General features: G+C 36.9%; 1 protein-coding gene across 2 annotated transcripts in view; it reads left to right on the forward strand.

The window, feature by feature from the left end:
• The window catches only part of LOC129226586 (sodium-coupled neutral amino acid transporter 7-like), a 223,491-nt gene extending 205,069 nt beyond the window's left edge, over positions 1-18,422 (forward strand). For both annotated transcript variants that reach the window (XM_054861209.1, XM_054861208.1), the window contains exons 7-9: positions 554-816; positions 13,363-13,562; positions 18,034-18,422. In XM_054861209.1, coding sequence (XP_054717184.1) covers positions 554-816; positions 13,363-13,562; positions 18,034-18,224 — 654 coding nt within the window. In that variant the 3' untranslated portion in view covers positions 18,225-18,422. The remainder of the gene's footprint in view (positions 1-553; positions 817-13,362; positions 13,563-18,033) is intronic.
• The last annotated feature ends 3,310 nt before the right edge of the window (positions 18,423-21,732 follow it).

Below are 21,732 nucleotides of genomic sequence, written 5' to 3' on the forward strand. Positions count from 1 at the left end.
ACACCAGCACCTCCGGCCTCTGTAGGCGCGGCTCCGAGCACTGCCTCCTGGAATCCGTTTCTCCTGGTCGATGGCGTCCATGTCCTACACACACGCGCGCTCATACACACACACACACACACACACATGCCTTTACACACATACACACATGCCTTTACACACATACACACATGCCTACGTGCATACGCACAGGTCTACGCACACACACAAACCTGCACATGCACGCACGCGTGCCTACAAATACACACACGCCTGCACACGTAACCGCCCAGGAGGAGGGGTAGGCCTGGGGGCTTGGTTTGTAGAAACAATAGCCCCCAATGAGTAGGACCCTGTCGCAACTCGTGATTGCGAAAAACATAATTTGAATTCAAAATTTCAGAATTCAAGTTAATTTCTTTTCTTTTTCTTGAAAAAATCCTTGTGACTTAGCAGCAAACCTTCTAGCAACTTGTTTGTTTCCTTTCGGTCTACTTTTTTCGTGAACACATTATCAGTCTTTTGTTATTTGCATCGTTTAACCAATGCTAATGTTTGAAATATTTACTTCCAGACTCACGAAATCGTTGTTCCAGTCTACGCCTGCATGAAAGACCGCTCCCTCAAGGCTTTCACCAAGAGCACTTTCCTGGCCATGGGATTCTTGTTCTTCGTCTACTGCATCGCGGGCAGTTTCGGATACAGCACCTTCGGAAACAAAATCGCGGCAGACATCATGGAACAGTACGACGCCCGGGATCCGATCGTTCTCATCGGAATCGGAGCCTTAGTCATCAAAATGATCACCACTTACCCTCAGTTGGTGGTGTGTGGCAGGTATCAAGAATTCAATTCTATTCCTCTTCCTTAGAGACATGAGATTCTACTTTTCTATTATCTACTAGCTGCGTCGCCCGGCTTTGCACGGTCTACCACGAAAATAAAAGTTATGTCAAGTGACGCGAGTTCAACACTCAGGCTTGAACCAAAAAAAAAGTCAGTGAAATTTTGCGGCAGAGTGCGGAAAAATCCCAAAAAGTAAACATTGTAAATCCCCTGATTACAGGAAAAGCCTCAAAACAAAAACAAGAATTTTACCTGTTCATATTCGAGAAAAAAAATGGCAACAGATCTTCTATCTCAATGATTTTCTTCACCCGCTATACATTTTAATAAAAGCATTGTTGCGGAAAGTTGAGATGAAGCACTGAATAATAATTTCAATGGAGGAAAGCCTTCGAAAAATAGGGATTTGATTTTGAAATCTAAGAGTCATAATTAATAGTTTTTGATTGATATCTCCGCTAATTATTATCGGAGGATTATGTTAAATAGCCAACATGAAGACGGGAAGATTACGAATCCATCGATACCTGGTTCGATGGTCAGTTCACTGTCGTTCGGGAGAAGAAGCTTGGACATACATTGATACGCTCAGTTTTTAATTATCTGTTATCTATTCTCGAACTCCGCGACTAGCAGCGGCGAACGATTCCAATTGAAAAAGGGGTGATGGTTTAAGGAAGCGCATTTCCCGATGCATTCAGTTTTTGCTTGCTGGTTACTTCCTTCTTGCTATCACCCCTGTTTTTATAAAATCAGAAGAGACCTGACGCATGCGCAAATTGGAAAAAGGTTCCGCTTTAAAATATCGGACACTATAGTATAGCTCTGATAAATTGAGCTATGATCATGGCAATGTGTATATTACGAAGCTCAGTGCCAATCAAGGGCGCCCATATAGGGGAGCAAGGGGGAGCCCCCCTTTTGAAATTAGAACTTCCTTCCTTTTAATGCTTTTTTCTTTGCAAAAATGTAAAAACATTTCTTCTCCAGCCATTAATAAATAAGTTATTAAAAATGTCAACTTTTGATGACTCTAATCTGTCCTGAAATCTGATTCCATGGGGAAAATATTCCTGCTAAACCATGGTAAAATATCTGAGCCCCCCCCCCCTTACAATTTTGCATATGGGCGCCCATGTTGCCAATTAATCTTCCCTACTAACCCAAAATGAGGTAAACATTTTCAAGGTTATGGCTAACTTATTAGTGCTGATCTACATTGCTCACTCCTTTCAACAATGTCATATCTCAAAAAACGTGATTTTTCAGAAGAGTGGTTTTAAAAATTCAAAGCAAGATATCATATAGTTAAAGCTATATTTCAAGCCTATGATTAAACTTTTCTTACACTTAAGGTCTTTTTCAAGGAAATCTGGTGTTTCTGCTCTGTTTCATGGAGAAGAAGTGTAAAAAGTGTAAGTTTTAAAAAGTTGCGTTTTATTTATGACGTTCATGCACTAAATTTTAGATGTTCTTTGAAATATCTCAAAATATGTCATTATTTTTATTGATTGTTCTCCTTACAAAACCGACCATAATGACATAAATGCCAATAGTGTGTTTCTGATTAAAAAACGAGCTGATGTGTGCATCACATGACTTTCTTTTACTCCAATTTAATGTCACTTTCCAATTATTGGCCATTTTAATGTGAGCAGAGTTGACAAATTAGTTATATTAAGTAATTAAGCAAGTTACATTAAGATTAATATACATACTGCACGAGAAAAAGTGCACACATCATAGTAAACACACCACACGCGATACAGATACAAAGTTGAGTAGTAGCTGAACTACTTACTTACAGTTAATATTGCTACAGTTAAAGTTATAGAATTGCAGATATATATTTTTACAATAACACTTCCCCTAAATTGATATCTGCAATACAAAAAAAAGAGGGGGGGGGCTCTCTTTCAAGTCTATATCATAGATCAAGTCTCTATTTCACACATGCCAATCATTTGGCGGAGTCTCTGGAATGTAGCTTTTGGTAGAGGTTTAGTAAAAATGTCAGCAGCTTGAGAATTACTCTCGCAATGTTGAACATCTAACTGCCCATTCTGATACTTCTCACGAATAAATTTGTAGCGGACATCTATGTGCTTAGTACGACTGTGGAATTCAGGGTTCTTGACTAGTCGTATAGCACTTTCATTGTCCACCTGCAACACAGGAACACTTATCAAAGAACAAATATCCTGCAAAAGTCTCTGTAGCCACACTACTTCCTTTGAAGCCTCACTGGCTGAAATAAATTCTGCCTCTGTAGTTGAGAGCGATACACAAGTCTGTCTCTTGCTGGCCCAGGTAATGGCTCCTCCAGCAAACTTGAAGACCATCCCTGATGTAGATCTTCTGGTTGATGTATCACCAGCATAATCAACATCACTATATGCTTCCAATTGCTTGCAGATATAATTTGGCTTATACAAGATACCATATTTTGAAGTTCCTCGAAGATACTTCAAAACTTTCTTCACTAAACACCAATGCATTTTGGAAGGTTTGTCTAAAACTTGAGATAGAACAATAACAGAATAAGCAATATCTGGTCTAGTTACCATACATAAATATATTAAACTGCCAACTGCTCTTCTGTATGGTACCTCTTCATCAAGCTTTTCAAAAGGTTCAGATAACAAACTTTTGTCAATGGGGATACAAACAGGATTGGCTGAAGACATATTAAAACTATCCAAGATCTTTTTGCAATAATTTTCTTGGTGAATGAAAATAGAACCATCATCTAAATATTTAATTTGCATGCCCAAAAAGTATGTAGCTGGTTCAACTTTAACATTAAATTCCTTTGTAAGTTTTTTAAGAAATATTTCCAACTGATTTTTATTTTTCACAGCAACAATTCCATCATCCACATATAAGATCAAAAACAAAGTCTTATCTTTATTTACAAATAAGCCAGGATCACTGTCCATCTGCTTGAGATCACAATTCTGAAGAAAATCTTTAAACTTTTGATTCCAGCATCTGGGAGCTTGCTTTAAGCCATATAGGCTTTTTATTAATTTGCAAACACGCCCACTTCCATCATCAAATCCATGAGGTTGCTTCATATAGATCTCTTCATGCAGGTCTCCATATAGAAAGGCACTTTTCACGTCAAACTGAGCAAGCTTCAAACGTTCACTAGCAGCCACACTAATAATAGATCTGATAGTGTCCCAACGAACCACTGGACTGAATGTTTCCTGATAATCAATACCAGCTTTTTGGGAGAATCCTTTAACAACCAGTCTTGCTTTGAACCGCTCTATTTCGTCTTCAGAATTTCTTTTTATTTTGTAAACCCAACGATTTTCTATAGCTTTTCTTCCTTTCGGTAGATCAACAAGTTCCCACGTTCCACTCTCAGTGAGAGAGTTCATTTCTTCTTCCATAGCAGCCTTCCAATTTTCAGCATTACTTGAGTTTACTGCCTCATGAAGAGATGTTGGTTCATCTTCAGCTAGCATAACATATCCATCAAATTTTGTTGGTTTTCGCAACTGGGATCTATCTCTTAGAGTAGTATATCTATTCTCATCTTCAGTTGTAGCAGCTTCCCCTACATCATTACTACCTCCATCTTCAGTAGGAACAGGAACATCTTCTGTAGATTGTAGAGGCGAAAGAGTTTCTTGGTAGATGTTGTCAGCCACTTTTTCTGTTTTAACAAGAAGTTCCGTCTAGAACTAGACGAGCCTACTTTCCCGTATACCCATACTACTTTCTAGTACCTGATCAATATTCTCAAAAATAGCTAAAATCGCAAATTTTTTCAAACATATTTTTTTAAATATTTTAAACTGATTTCTAGGAATAAAATATTCCTTACTTTTCTTCAAAAAAACGAACAAATAAAATATCAGCACCTTTTAAACAAAGCAGCTAATATACTTCTTTCCATTAAAAATTTTTTTTAACAGCTTTCAAAACGAAAAAATAATAATAAGTTCATTAAAATAAATACATCATATGAAAAAAAAATCGTTTCTTTTTCCCCTGTTGCCGAAAATAATTTTTTAAACGAATTAATGCACTTACCAAAATAAAAAAACAATAAAATTTCAACTTAAAGAAATAATTTTCATTGTCAAAAAAAAAAAAAAAAAATCGTCTGCGCATATTTTTCGAGTTTATTCACCGAAAACTAAATACCTAAATTAAAACTTTAGCGTGAAAATAAAAACAAATCATATCAACAATAATTATTTCACAGTTAAAACCACAGCAGCGGAGTCGGAGTCGGAGTCAATCTCATTTTGGGATAAAAGAGTCGGAGTCGAATATCCAAGAATCGGAGTCAGTCATTTGTCCTCCGTGTATAAATGTTTGCCAGAGCTACGAAGTCAGAGTCGAAGTCGGGGAGTCGGAGTCCGATTAATTGTCGGGAACAGGAGTCAGAGTCGGTGTCAGGTCCCCCTAAATTCTTGGAGTCGGAGTCGGGAGTAGGTCGTCAAGAGCTATTTCCAACAAAGTTTGTTTGAAGTAAATCCGCCTTCAAGTACGGAATCTACATTGACTTTCAGTTTCCCCGTAGGCGCTAATGTTAAGGGATTTGAACTGTTCAAAATTGAACGGAAAATTGTTCAAATCAAAAAGATATCTTATATACAAGTTTTTTATCAAAAGCTTTTTCCTGCAAAGTTTGTTTGAAGCAAATTCGCCTCACACTTCGGAATTGCTTTGAATTTCCCCGTAGGCGCTAATGTTAAATTTTTTTGAACTGTTCAAAATTGAACAAAAAATAGTTCAAATCAAAAAGTGAAATATGGGAATGAGGTGTCCTCGCCGAGATCTTTCGAACAAAAAAAAGTTTGTTCGAATCGGACTATTCATTCAAAAGTTATTAGGGGGGGACAGACAGACAGACCGACAGACAGACAGACCGACAGACAGACCGACAGACAGACCGACAGACATTTTTCCCCATCTCAATACCCTACTTTCCAATTTTTAATTTTTCAATATTTATTTAATTATTTTATTTATTTTTGACTTTTTTTGTTTTTCACGATATTTTTAAGATGCATTAAGCCTTCTTTCATGCTTTTTTCTTCTTTTTCTGACTTTTACTGGGAAAGTAGGCTAAAAACCACATCTCTGGACAAAACCACATCATTTTTCTCAGGAATCCAAACTCTGTACCCATCTCTATTACCACAATAACCAACTAAGTAGCCTTTCAATGCTTTCTTGTCAAATTTCTTCCTTCTGACTTTTGGAACATGAACAAAACATTCAGTACCAAATATTTTGAGATGGTCAACTGGTGGTACTTTCTTATACCATAGTTCAAAGAGAGATTTTCCTTCTTCTGATGAGGGACCTGTTCGATTGAGTACATAGACTGCTGTATTCACTGCCTCACCCCAAAGTTTTTCTGGCAATTCTGTGGCATGGATCATTGATCGAACTGCTTCAACTAGAATTCTATTTTCCCTCTCTATTGCTCCGTTTTGCTCGGGTGTATATGGCATAGACATTCGATGATGCAGCCCTGCTTTTTGCACAATTTGATGAACTTCAGAGTTATTAAATTCCCTTCCTCCATCAGTTAACAATTCTTTCATCATATAACTTGCTGTCTTCATTTCTGCCATAAAGATGCCCAACATATCTTTGACTTGAGACTTTTCTTTCATTAAGTAAACAGTTCTGTACTTAGAATAATCATCTTTGAATGCTACATAGTACCTATTACCTCCAAGAGATTTTTCTGGCATTGGACCACAGACATCAGCATGAATAAGATGACCAGGACTAGTTGGGCGATCTTGACGAGAGCCAAAACTAAGTCTATGCATTTTACCATACATGCAGGCATCACAAAATTCACCATCAAGCTTTACTTCAATACCCTTTCTCTTCAAAAATTTTTGAACATGGCGTTTGTTTTGATGGCCTAGGCGTTCATGCCACAGTTGAAGACTGTCATTGTCAACAACAACGCATGCCAAATCAGGAACAACTCTCATAAGAAGTTTGTAAACACTGTTATATCTAATACCAACAGCAACAGTTTCACCAGTTAAAGTTCTAAACTCACGTACTTTGCTATCTGCATATTCATGAAGGCCATTATCCAAAGCAGGACCAGATGAAAAAAGATTTTGATCACATTCAGGTACATGCCAAACTTTAGTAAGAAGACCAGGTATCCATTTACCACGTATTAACATTTCAATTTTAATTTCACCAATACCTTTGGCAAACATGGATCTTCCATCTCCTAATCTTAATGGCTTTGGAGTATCAAACTGTTTGTATGAAGAAAGCCAGTCCAATTTCGAAGAAATATGGTGCGAGGCTCCTGAATCAATGAGCCAATAATCTTGATTGTTTTGATTTGCAACAGTCATAAAGACCTGTCCAGATTTTGAAGATTCCTTTTTCTCATTATTCTGCAATTTCCACTTGTTGCAGTTCTTTTTCATGTGACCAGCGAGACCACAGAAAAAACATTTAAATTTCTTGTTTTTGGCTTCATTCTGATTTGAATAAGTCTGATCAGGAGTTTTCTTGGCATGTGAGGGCTTTGCTACAAAGGCAACATTCTTGTTCTCAACAGAATGTAACTCTTCCAATCTTTGTTCGTGCAAACGAAGTCTTTCAGTAAGACTCGAAATTGTTCTTTCACTGCCTGGAACAGATTCCCATGCATTCCTAAACTCCAAATATTCATTAGGTAAAGTATTTAAAATTCTATTTAACAGCATCGACTTGGGAAGTTCAACTTTCTCACCTTTTAACTCTTCCTGTAACTCCTGCCAGATTTTCTGCAACTTAGATACATGAATTGCAATACTGTCACAAGGATCTTTGGAGTAGTTGAACAACTGAGAGTACAGAAGATCGAGTCGCCGTTCATTCTTTTGCTCATACACAGAGTGGAGAACATCCCACATGTCTTTTCCAGTTTTACATGTTAAAATATGTTGCTTTGGCTCAGATCTTAGACTGCAACCAATAACGTAGCGAGCAATCGCATCTGCCTCATTAAAGGATTTTAAAGAAGCTGCATGCGCTTTTCTTTCTGCTTCGGTAGCTTCCGTAGCTAGCGCTTCCGGTTTGACCATTTCACCTAAGACAATTGGCATTGCTTTCTGCACTGTTAAATGCAATTCTACATCGAATTTCCAGCTAGCCCAATTGCTTTCACCTTCTAACTTCTCAATTGAATTCATCTTATCCATACTGGAGATAATAAATCAATTTCAAAAACACACGTGTGATTCACTGTAGAAGTTAGGCCTTGCGAACGATCACCGGCGCTAAGTCAACAGTTTCTAAACTTGCATTAACAACTCTGCACGATGGATGCTTGCTGGGCCCATAACCACTTGAAATAAGAAGCAGCAGAGTTGACAAATTAGTTATATTAAGTAATTAAGCAAGTTACATTAAGATTAATATACATACTGCACGAGAAAAAGTGCACACATCATAGTAAACACACCACACGCGATACAGATACAAAGTTGAGTAGTAGCTGAACTACTTACTTACAGTTAATATTGCTACAGTTAAAGTTATAGAATTGCAGATATATATTTTTACAATAACAGTTTTCTCTCTGAATATCACCAACAATGGACAAATTAAAACCAAATTCAGAAGAAAAAAGAAAAAAAAATCCCAAATTTGTCACCAATTTGGCGAAAAAACTTGGTGACCAAAAGTCTGGCGATGTATCGTCAAGTGTCCGACAAATTATAACACCACTTGAGTTTACACTGAAATTAACAATGATTCCTCCCCAAAAAGGGACAAAAGACCCCCTTTGGAGCATCCAAATGCAACCGAAAAGGGAGGTGCACAACTAGACCCCACTAGGAGTCTACGTACCAAATTTCAACTTTCTAGGACATACCGTTTTTGAGTTATGCGAGATACATACACGCATACGCACGTACATACGGACGTCACGTAAAATTTCGTTGTAATTAACTCGGGGGTCGTCAAAATGGATATTTCGGGTGTGTGTACGTTCCTAGGCATATATCTACGTGTGGTAAGGTCGAAAAAAAAAACTCAACATTCATTCGGAGGTGAGCAGAATGGAAATTAAGGCCGATTTTTGAGTGAAAATTTTTTCGCGAATACAATACTTCCTTTTTTGTAAAAGAAAGTAATAAGAATGAAAAATGCCCTTTTTTTGCGTGCAATACTGTTTTCGAATAAATATCTTTCATCAAACGACACAGATGTTTCGTCCCTAATGGATCAAGCACAACCCACAATGTGACATTCTTAAAAAGAACATTCCGAAAATACTTGAATATGCAAATACTTTTGCTTTCTAACGGCGAAATATTAAGTTAGAGGAATGCAGGGCTTGCAGAGACGCTACTCATTCATGGCAGTTCAAAAAAAGGCATTACTCTAAATCGCTAATTTTTGAGACATGACGTTTTGGAAAAGGAGTGAGCGATATGTTATTTGGCTTGGTGACTTGTTCACTTTCTTCCTGAACGAGAATTGGAAAGTTACGTTTACGTCGTCGCCGTGTTTCCTCCTCTGATTGATATTACACTCTTAATGTTTATTTGTGACTCGATGTATTCATTTGGTGGATTATTTAACGTTTTATAGGAGCTTCCATTATTTCATTTAGTTGGCAGAGTATTTTTTACATTTTATTGGCCCAATGTACACTACTGGTCATTAAAATTGCTACACCAAGAAGGAGCTGTCAGAATGAAACAAAATTTTGCACACGTGATGGCAACATAGACACTAGAAAACGATTACAAAATGAAAGCAAAATGATCATTTATTACTGTAAAAATCTCTCATGAATGGAGGTTTAAGTACCCTGTTGCGCCACCTCGAGCGTAAATATAAGAGTTGATACAGTCGAGCATAAAGGCACAATAGTTTCGTACGATGTCCTACGTCCTCTCGTACCACAGTTGCTGTTAACACACCACTAATTCGATCAAACTTACAGGTTGTCCAATTTACCGTCTTAAGTGATAATGTGACCAGAGAAAGTGATAATGTGGAAGAGGAAGTTCCTTGACACCCTTGTTGTGTGTGACCGAGCATTGTCATGTTAAAAAAATTGCTCCCGGGAGCCCTGTCCTTAGTGCCAACACATGTGTATGAGTTTGATCGAATGAGTGGCACAGCAACTGTGGTACGAGATGACGTAGGATATCGTAGGAGACTGCCATGTCTCAATGCTCCATTGTATCGCATCGTACATTCAGACTAGAGATGGCTTAGCAGGATACGTAAACCTTCATTCATTTGAGATTTTTCCAACAATAAATGACCATTCTGCTTTCATTTTGCAATCACTTTCTAATGTCAATTTTGCTATCACGTGTGCAAAATTTAGCTTCATTCTAGCAATTTCTTCTTGGTGTAGCAATTTTAATGGCCAGTAGTGTAATTAGGATGAATGGTTTAATGAAACTTTTAGGATTGTTCAATGGGTGGTTTTTTGTTTAAAAGTTATTTTCGATTCCAAGTCACAACTGACTACAACTGTATTTATGTCGAAGACTGCATACTAAGTGCCTTGCCTCCATTATTTTTTATACCGATAGATGGCAGCACCATCACCGGATCGAACAGTTAATGAGAATTTAGAACTAGACCAGGAGCTAATAGCTACCTGGTGCTAGCACCCCCAGAGGCATCGTTTCACTTGGAGGACATTGAGACCACGAGCATATTTAACGTCGCCCAGTCCCCTTTAATGACGACGGTGGATCTTCGACCATCGAAGTTCGAACTCAGGACCCTCCGGCCCCGAATCCGACACTCTACCGATCGGGCTACCACGGCCCAAAAGTTCTTTTAAAAGGCAAAATAACATACGGTATCGCTAAAACGCCAAACAATTCGTTTCCATTTAACTTGAAGCATGGCAGCAATGAATAAAATGAAAAATAAGCTCAAAAATGTTCCAAGTGACGCTTTTATGACGGACCAGTACCCATAATTGAAACACTGAGAGGTTAGTGGATGTTAGTGGACTTTTTAATGTTTTGTGTAAAATGCGTCTGGTTTAGTAGCGTAATCGTGTGTAGTAGGCTTCCATTAAAAATTCTTTCTAGATCAGGCTGTGTGCCAGGGTTACTATTGCTATCTCTTGCCCCGAAACAGATCAGAGTTTCTCCTACTATTTTTACTAGTTCTAAAAACTTTTAGTTTTGACATTTACACCAATTTGTTCTTCAAGGTGCTTCAATTGTGCCGAGAATCATTTTTTAAGAAAAACAAATTTATACTGCTAGCAGTAATGAGACGAATTCGAGACACGGCTGATTACATGAACAACATAAATGAACGAGGGCTTCAATTTAAAAAGCAAAGCGTTGATACTAAAAGCGTTTTTTTTTAAACCTTTTTTTCAATTCTCACTATTAGTTCACTTTCTGTTTATGTATTTATAGTCTATCTTTTTCAAATTTTCTATCGTTAAAAGAATATTTTTTTCATCCACTGAATTTCAAATAGTTCCTAGTCGGTTTAAAAATAAGAAATTCTTCATAATGCTACGCTTTGGAAGCCCCCTTTCCTCCGCCGAAACCTTTAAAGATTGTCTCAAAACTCATTTTCAGGGCTTGAATTTCGAAAAAATTCCAGGGGAGAACTATCTAACACATCGCATTCTAAAAACATCGAGAATCGTTTAATATTGCTTTTTTGGATCTTCAAATTTGACAAATTTCCGAAACCCTAACGTTACCAAAAATGGTCTACAGTCACGTTTCTTTAAGACGTAAATTAAGAAAAATTTCCGGACAAGGACCCGAATGCTCTCGTAGAAAATCTAAAAATGAAAAAATTACAATTTCGAATAATTTAAGGGGAGAGCATTTAAATCCTTCGTCACTGAATATCGCTTAAAAATTTCGTTTCCTAGAACTTCAATTTCGAAAAAATTTTTGGGAAGAGCCCCAGAACCCCACTGCCCGTAACATCATCAAAGTTAGTCTGTACCTGCGTTTTAGAAACTTCAAATTTCGAAAGATTAGCCGGAAGGGTGATCGATTTAGATATACGTATTTCACAAAAAAAAAAAAAAAAATCTGGGGTAGCCCCTAAAAGTCTCGTCTCTTACCTCACCATCAACAAATATCGCCTATAATCGCTTTTTTAAAACTTCAATTTCTAAAAATTTCCGTAGAAAGCCCCTCGAACCTTTCCTCCCCTTAACATCATCAGAGACCGTCTAAAACTGTTCTTAGGGCTATAATTTCAAAAAAAAAAAAAAAAATCGGGGGAGAACCCCCGGAATCCGCTTGTCACTTGCCAAAAACTTTAGGATTAAAATATAAATACAACAATGAAAAAAACGGTTTTTTAAATTTTTTTCGGGGAATTATGCTTGCAGTATTTGTAAAGCAAAAAAAAAAATTTTACAAGAAGCGTTAAGATGCAGAGGGTAAGTTTGAAAAATCAATTTTAATAGTTAATTTTTTAATGAGTAGTTTCATATAATCCACCCCCCCCCCCCACCCATAAAACAGAACTGCTAAAAAAGTTCCCCTCCCATATCCATAGTCTGGATCCGCCCCTGTTCACTGGTCAGTCTTCCATATGAACATATAATAAGGAAAAGAGCAGGTATGATTATGCAAGAAAATAACTATTCATCAGTTTTCAACTGATTTTCTGGTGTACTCGATTAATATTGAAGAGCTCGGTTACTTATCGTCTTCTTTGCAAAAATTCTCTTTCAAAACAGAAATGCAGAAGCTGATTGATTCCCCGTGAGCTCCTGCAAAATCTGAGTGATGAAAAGTGAACCCTGATTTGTACTAACTGTCAGGATAGTAAACGATATGATATCAGCACGCTTTCTTATGCACTATGAGCGAAGGTTTTCCTTTTATGAGTTAGAATCAATGTCAAGAAAACGATGTAATATCAGCGAAGTAAACGATGTAATATCAGCACACTTTCTTATGCATTATGAGCGAAGGTTCTCCTTTTATAAGTAAGAATCAATGTCAAGAAAACGATGTAATATCAGCGAAGTAAACGATGTAATATCAGCACACTTTCTTATGCATTATGAGCGAAGGTTTTTCTTTTATGAGTAAGAATCAAGGTCAAGAAAACGATGTAATATCAGCGATGTAATATCGGCGAAGTAAACGATGTAATATCAGCACACTTTCTTATGCATTATGAGCGAAGGTTTTCCTTTTATGAGTAAGGATCAAGATCAAGAAAAGTATCCGCACATTATTATTTTCTTTTATTTAAAAAATCTGAAACAAAATTAATAAATAAAACATCAAAATTGAATAATTCCATTTAAACACAAAAGAAAAATCAAAACTTCAACTATCCTGATGCAGTATCTAATTATTGTAGCTTTTGTCGGGTGTCTTTTCATCCAAAAGTTCATTTCTTTTGCAATGAAAAAGGCATTCCTTGTAACGCCGAAACACGTGTCTGCAGTTACCTGTAATTTGTGCTACTTGACGTTGTTATTTCTTATTTTTCTCTCAGTTTTATAAGAAATGTTGCTACTCCAAAACTGCTCATTTTTGTTTCCTTTTACAGAGGTGCCTTGGACGGATTGTATGCAGAGTTTGTTAAACTCTCAACTGATGATTTTATAAAAGGGGAATTCAAGCGAAGGATCGTCGTCACTTCACTGTGGTTCCTGGCAACAGTCCTGCTAGCGATTCTCACGCCAAACATCGGCGTTGTCATTGAACTTTTGGGATGCTTGGCGTCAGTGAATATATTTATTTTCCCAGGTACTCAGTCCATTTGTGACTTAGATCTACTTAGTACTTCAATACGAATACAAAAGTGACGACCAGCAACAGGCTCTGGGCCCAGCTAGACTGGTCCTAGTCAATTTACAATCCCCAGTGAAGATCAATGGCCCTCTTAAAACTATCTACTCCCTTGCTCATTACCACCTCTTCCGGTAAGCTGTTCCAAGGTTCCACTACCCTGCTAAAATAATTTTTCCTAATAATCATGTTAGCCTGAGATTTAAATAGCTTAAAACAATGACCCCTTGTCCTGTTTTCAGTGCTAAACTTCAGCCCCGTAACATCTTTCATTTTAATAAATTTGAACAACTGAATCATGTCCCCTCGGGCTCTTCTTTGCTCAAGACGGTACATTTTTAGCCTTCTAAGCCTGGAATCATAGTCTAAATGAGAAAGACATTTATCAGCCTTGTAGCCCGCCTTTGAACCCTTTCCAATAGATTAATATCTTTCTTAAGATAAGGAGACCAAAACGGAACAGCATACTCCAAATGAGGTCTTACCAAACTTCTATATATGGCTTTCGACATCAATGCGAAATAACCAATTACAGAAAGCAGGTGGCAGTGCTGAACGAGATAGCAACGCTTCTTGATAATAGTGAAATTCGGCATTTTACTTGAGCAATGTAAAATCTGAGCATTTTGTAATTTTCTTTGCCGTAATTTCCTTAAATTGTTCAAAACTTTCAATTTTATGCATGAAAAAACGCGAAGTAATACATTTGTTTAGAGCTGAATCAGGACCGTCGCTAGGTCAAAAAACTGGGGGAGGGGGGGTACGCATTTGGCGGCCCCTTAAATGCTTCAAACGCATGTTCCAATATGCAGAGAGATATAGACAGAGAGATTTAGCTTCTGGTTTACCAGGGATAGTCATATTATTTGACCTTAGCACTAGCAATATAAAATTGATTGTAAAGATAATATTCAATCAGAAATAGGGGGTGTCGGAGGGCTACCTCGTGGCACTTTTCGAAATCGAAGATATAAAAACGCAGTTTTAGACTAACTTGGGGAGGAAAGGGAGAGGAGGTCCAGGATAGCCTCTGCCGATAATTTTTACCCAAATTTAGGTTCCCAAAACACATTAGTACGTTATATTTAATTATGTTCAAAAGAGAGGGGTTTCGAGAGCTCTCCCCCTGTAATTTTTCAAGATTGTTATTTGAAAAACAGTTTTAGATCTATGGTGATGTTAAGGAAGGAAGAGACTCAGGGTCATCCCCGATTATTTTTCAAATTTCAAACTCCAAGCACGCAATAGAAAATTTTCAATTTCCAGACTAATATTGTTTTCTTGAAATGCAAGCGTCTGCGGCCCCAGAAAAAGAACTTTGAGCATTTTGAACGGATGTGATAATTTTCTGTGATACCTTAGGTCTTATTTATTCCACTTCATTTTATTTGAAATGTGCCTCCTGCATCTCTTGATCAAACTGCTTTTTTTTTTTTCCCCTCTCTCTATTTCAAATATATTTCGCCGACCCATGCATTTTTCTCCACTTAGCAATGATTTTCAGGACAATATTTTTCATCAAAAAAATACATGTGGGAGTGTTTCGGCGGCCCCTATGAAGCCATCCTATTTATCTATTTTTTGAGCAATCACGATTGCTTATTGTTCTCACTTGATTGTTTTGATGTCCTATCATTTTATTTTCCCACCGCCACCCTCCACACCGTCACCGTCGACCGGCTCCTCACGATGCTGCTCCTATAGCGAAAGCCGTCTCCAGGTTGCATCCATGTCCTAGACACACGCGCATACATACACAACTACACACACACACACACACAAACACAATTACATACAGACACCTACACATGCACGCACACACACAAACACGTACACACACGTACAAACAACTACCCACATATTCATGCCTGCACACAGACACAAACACATATGTCCACACATACACATACCCCCATACCCCCATACACACATTCATACACACAACTAATCACACATGTATGCCTGCACGCAGACACACATGCCTTCACACACAAACACATACCCCTATACACAAAACACATACCCCCCCCCACACACACACAAAAAAACAAACGCCTACATACACACACTCGTGATTGCGAAAAACATAATTTGAATTCAAAATGACAAAATTCAAATTAATTTTTTTTTTTAACTGAAGAACCATGAAGCTTGGTTTCGTATAACCAGGGCCGCCGAGAGACAAGGCATGCACCATGTTTTGTCGTCGGTCCTCCCTCTCATTATGCTAATTTTACTCTCTGCACAATACTTTAACTTGAGCCTATAGTTTCCGATTAGGCAGACATATCCACTCTGCGGCCTAGTGAATTGTGTAGGTACTAAATACTCTTTTTTTGCGTTAAAAAATGTTTGAAGCTTACATTTCCGCGACCTTGCTTGGATAACCTTAATAAAAGACAATCGTGGATGTTCCTAAATTGTGTTTTAAAACATTTTCTATTCATATTTTCATTCAAATTACATTTTCTATTCAAATTTTACAGAAAAGATATTTTTTGTCACTATTTCAATTTTCAGTAAGTTACCGCCCTATAGCCTGGGCTAAGGCAGAAATACATGAAATACACCGCCAGTTCAGTCATTTCATCCTAGGGCTGCAGTTTCGTGCTTATTAGCACTCATTTCCACCTCCAGCTCAGTTAATTCCTATGGGGGCTCGGGGGCTCAGTCAATTCCTATGGGGGCTGATGAGTGCTAATAAGCACGTAACTGCAGTCCTCGGATGGAATGACAGAGTTGGCGGTGTATTTCATGCATTATTTCAATTGTTCATTTATATAATTACTATTTAAATTTTTTTTAAGCAACGAAAAGTTTGCCTTTTCCTTTGTTTGTAGCATCGCTAAAATGAAATTGGCGGCCCCACTTCTGAAAAACTTGCTTTCTAGTGTGGATCAGATAAATTAGAACTTGACTTTGGCACTGTTTTCTTCATTTTGTGGGTTTAGTGAAACGGAAAAATATTATTGGTGTGAATTTCAGCAGGAATAACTTTGAAGAAATTCTAACGAAAGTAACTCAGCTCAACGAACTTCTGTTCCCCCAAAATATATTCCGTATTACCAAATAATATATCTTTGTACTGCATGAGCATTTATAGTATGGCTCAGAGAAGTTGAAACTTGACCTTGGCAATGTTTCCTTTATTTTGTGGGTTTAGTGAAATGGAGAAATATTATTGGTGTGAATTTGAGAAGGAATAACTTTGCCAAAACTACAACGGAAGTAACCTGACTCAACTCCATCGAACTTCCCTATTACCCCGAAAAGAAGTAAACATTGTCAAGGTCAAGCTTCAAAGACCTTGGTACCAAAGACCTTTCTAGTATGGCTCAGCTAAGTTGGAACTTGACCTTGGCAATGTTTCCTTTATTTTGTCGGTTTAGTGAAACGGAGAAATGTTATTGGTGTGAATTTGAGCAGGAATAACTTTGAAAATACTCTAACGAAAGTAACCCAACTCAACGAACTTCCGTACCCCCAAAATATATTCCGTATTACCAAATAATATATCTTTGTACTGCATAGCATTTATAGTATGGCTCAAATAAGTTGAAACTTGACCTTGGCACTGTTTCCTTTATTTTGTGGGCTTAATGAAATGGAGAAATATTATTGGTGTGAATTTGAGAAGGAATAACTTTGCCAAAACTACAACGGAAGTAACCCGACTCAACTCCATCGAACTTCCCTATTACCCCGAAAAGAAGTAAACATTGTCAAGGTCAAGTTTCAACGTACCAGAGTCACTGTATAACTATCTTCTTTGTTCGTTTAATAGGGAAGTTGCAACCTATTAAATGTTCATATTTTGGCTATTGGATATTGTTAATTGACCCTCAAAACTAAAAAATTCACCATCGCCGAATTTTAAAACACCGTGGCTGATTTTTAATGAATTTTTAAAAATCCTCGCGCAAAAGTGCGCTCTTCTGAAACGTCCACGAGCTGACGTCACAGGGCACTAATGAGCAGCCTTCCGCCGAAGATCCCTTGTTTTCGCTAGGGACATTTTGAGCGCGCTGATATTTTTATTTTTTTGAAATTCAATAATCCTTTTGAACACACTATGGAGACCGGATTCGTTAAAGCACAATCTAAATAATCTTCCTCATGTAACATCAATGATGATATTCGAATATTTCCGAGAGGGATGAGAGGTTTAATGTTCCAGAAACGCCGAGGAGATAAGCCTTTTACGTTTCGTCTTCGAAGTCGAATGCACTCCTTCGGTTTCTCCCCTATCGGAAGAGCGCATGACGTCACTTCCTATGCCATTTGACGTCACAAGCGCTTGAACTTTAAAAATTAATTTAAAAAAAACTACTTATCGTATCGCAAAAATTTTTTCACCTATGATTTTCATACATGTTACTCTATCATATAAAAATAAAATTGAAAAATCGAAAACTCCCCTATTCTCCAGGAATCTGCCTGATAGCCCTGACATTCCGAGAAGACGAATACGCGGACAGGTTCCGGAGCAAGGTGATGTACGGCGTGGCGAGCGCGATGATCGCTTTCGGCTTCTTCGTGTTCGGAGTCGTCTTTTCCAAGGTCATCATGGTGGACTTCCTGGGGGACCAGCCCGTCGAACAGAGATTCAAGTGCCGGTGATGTCCCGAACCGGAGGGAAACTCCGAGGCCGGAGTTCGAATTTGCCACTGGAGGAGGATGCGGAGTGCGGTTGGTGCTCAGGCAAAAAGGAGCAGGTGGACTTTTGCGTTGTACAGTTACTGAAATGTCGAATTATACTTGGATCTACTAGAGAGTGCCTGTATAATTTATGCCAATTAAACATTGCTTATTTTTTATCCAAAAAAAGTGCTTCTTCTTTTATTGCTTGTTTATATCATTCGCAATCTAGGGTGCTGTATTTCATTCTCAGAAAATGAAATTTCATTCGCAAAAGACAAGATTTTATGTTCAGTCTTCCTTAATACAGAAGTACACATACATAGGGGACTGCATTCTAAGCACCTTTTGCCTCCGAACACCCAGTAGCAGAAACTGCGAGTCGCAGATTTTTCAGCGGCCTGCAGATAATTTTACCAAAGAACAAAAATAAAGAAAAATAAATAAATAAATAAAAGGGGGGGAAAAAAGAACAACTTTGCAAAGATCGTTTGGAGATCGTTTTGTGATCGGAAGGGTGATGGATGCTTCAGCATTTCAGCAAGAAACATAGTCGCCATATTTGGTCATTCACAAGATCGAAGTAGATAAGATGCTTAAGTGCCTAAGTTTTGAAAAACAAAGCAGAATTGGATGTTTTATTTTCTAAAAACTAATGAAAATAACTTTAAATGTGCAGCAAGTCGTTTTCTTTTTTTCTTTTTTTTTTTAAGTAATTTTCTTGAGAAATGAAAATTTTTATAAATTTTATATTTAAAATTTCACATTACCCTAATTGCTTTGGACGCAAAAGCGCTAAAAACTTTTCAACTAAAGTGTAGTCTCATGAGGATTTTTATTTTTAATTTATTTTTTTGCAAAAAATTCAGAAATTTAAATCTTAGTTTTTATCGTAGTCGCCATGTTTGGTCATTCCCAAGATGTTGGTACGAAAGACTCTTTAATTGGCCTACGTTTTCATTAACGGAATTGGATGTTTATTGCCATGTAAACTATTGAAAATTATGCAAAATGTGCCATTTTTTTCAGATAATTCTTAAGTATTGTCTTGAAAATGCAAAGTTTTATCTTTATAGTATTATTCTCTTATCTTCATTTCTGTTTAGAGGGTAATGTACTAAAAACTGACTATTTCATCTAAATTGTAATTTAAGGATTTTGATGTAACAAATTAAAAAATCTATAAGCTTGAATTTTTCGCGTATACGACATGTTTGGTCATGCACAAAATGGCAATAGACGAGCCTATTGCTTGCTTAAGTTTCCAAAAACAGAATTGAATCTTAACCTCAATACAAACTATTGGAGATAACATAAAATGTACAATAAATCATGTTTTTTTTTTAATTATTTTCATGAAACATGTGAATTGTTATTTGCACTGTTGTATTTATGCTCTTTCATTGCTTTGAAAGCTTTGCTATAAACTAAAACATTCATGTAAAACGCAGTTGCCTGCCAACAACTCATTCACTAATTTATTTATTCATTTAAGAAAAATTCAAAAACCTATTTTAGCTTTAATATTCCATATTTAAATATGTATTGAATAATTGTTTTTCACAGTGCACAGAGTTCTATTTATTTTTATGAAAGTAATGAAAACTGCCCCCCCCCCTTTTTTTTATACTTTAATATTCGGCGACAGTGGTGGTCACTAATTTTTTCGGGTGTAGTGGCCACTAGCTAGTAGGGCTCGACCGATGGCATTTTTTGGCCGATGGGCCGATGCCGATTGTTGGCCGATTGTTCAAAGATGGCCGATTGTTTTGCTCCAAATGGCCGATGGCCGATGGCAAAAAAAAAATCTAATAGAAATAAACTGATAAGACTGTCAGGGATAAAAAGGATCATTGATTCATTTCACTTTACTTTCTTTCTACGAATAAGGAATTGTAATCACAAAAAAAATCCGATTTTGACCTAAATTTCTATTTTACAATCACCCAATTTACACTTCACAAGTTTTTTCGGCGCATCTGTACTTGCATATGTACCTAAGAACATATAGATGACCCAAATATTAATTTTGAACGCCTCCTTAGTTAATTATCGCAATTTCTCTTGTGATGTCTTCATGCGCGTAAACTAGTGTCACTCAAAAACGTTATGAAATAGTAAGTTGAAAACTCATACGTACGTAGTATGATCTAAAAGTTAGAGGACAAGTTGTATAAAACCTTACCCTGAATAGTTCACATCACCGAAGTACATCTATCTACAAAGTAGTCACCTTGAACGACTCTGCACTTCTACCAACGTACGTATAGCTTTTAGAAGGACCCCTGGAAGACATTCATCGCAACCTCCTCCAAGGCCTCTTGCGCTGCTGCTTTAACTTCATCCTTTGAGGATGCACGGTTCGATTGGTCAATACTCTGATGCCAAACAAATACCATAACGTTTCGTCGGACTTAGCTCCGTGTGACTTTTACCTGTTCCCAGCAGAAAAAAAAAAGTTTGCATGGACGCCACTTTTTTCCGTCAGGAGGAGATAAAGCTGCGTCACAGAAGGTAGCGAAAAATGGCTTCCAGGAGTGTTTCCAAAAGTTATATGAACACTGACAGAAGCACATAGTCCCTCAAGGTGACCTTTTGAAGGTGGATGTGCTTCGGGAATGTGAACTATTCTGTAGAAGGTTTTATATAGCTTGTCCACCGAACTTTTGGATCGTACTACATAGAATCTGTAGTTATGCTTCTCCTTTTTAGACTGCTGTATGATGGAAGACAAAGAACAACAGCCAAAAAAAAAAAAAAAAAATGAAGAAAGGGAAAAAAAGGAAGAAAAACAAAGAGACTGTTAAATAAATAATTGGGTTTTTTTTTCTTAATTGAACACATAACTAAGATTTCAGTAATAACGTATGGAAGACTAACCATCGACTAAACATAGGTAAAAACCATTAAATTATGTTGATTAATCATTCAAAAAAGAAATTAAGAATAAAACTATGAAACCGTTAACAAATTACGCAATTCAAGTGTAAAGATTGCACGTAGACATTTTTTAGTCATCAAGTTAAACAAAAAACGTAACAGATAAATTACAATATTAAATCATAATAGGAATATTTTTATACTTATTTAAAATTTATGAATAGAAAAGTTCGGCATTTTTCATAAAAGCTATAACAGTGATAAATTTTGCGGAAAAAATAAATAGCCATGAAAAGAGCGAGGTTTTTAAAACACAGCTACAATAAACAAACTCACTATTTGCATTAAGTTAATAACTGAATACATATACTACTTGATCTGATGTTTGCACACGTAATATTGAACAATTTGATTGTTTAATCTGTTATGAAGCACTACAAACAAGTTCTAATTGAATCTTTCAATTTAACAATTTTCTGAAATTTAAAAAATTGCATAATAGAAAATCCTTAAAACTTTTCTATAACATCTTATAAAAAATATGATGAAAACGAAAATAACTTATTCATTGATTTTATATAAATACATAAAAATAGTTACTTACAACAGA

Source organism: Uloborus diversus, chromosome 7 (assembly GCF_026930045.1).
Source record: "Uloborus diversus isolate 005 chromosome 7, Udiv.v.3.1, whole genome shotgun sequence".
NCBI classification, from domain to species: domain Eukaryota; kingdom Metazoa; phylum Arthropoda; class Arachnida; order Araneae; family Uloboridae; genus Uloborus; species Uloborus diversus.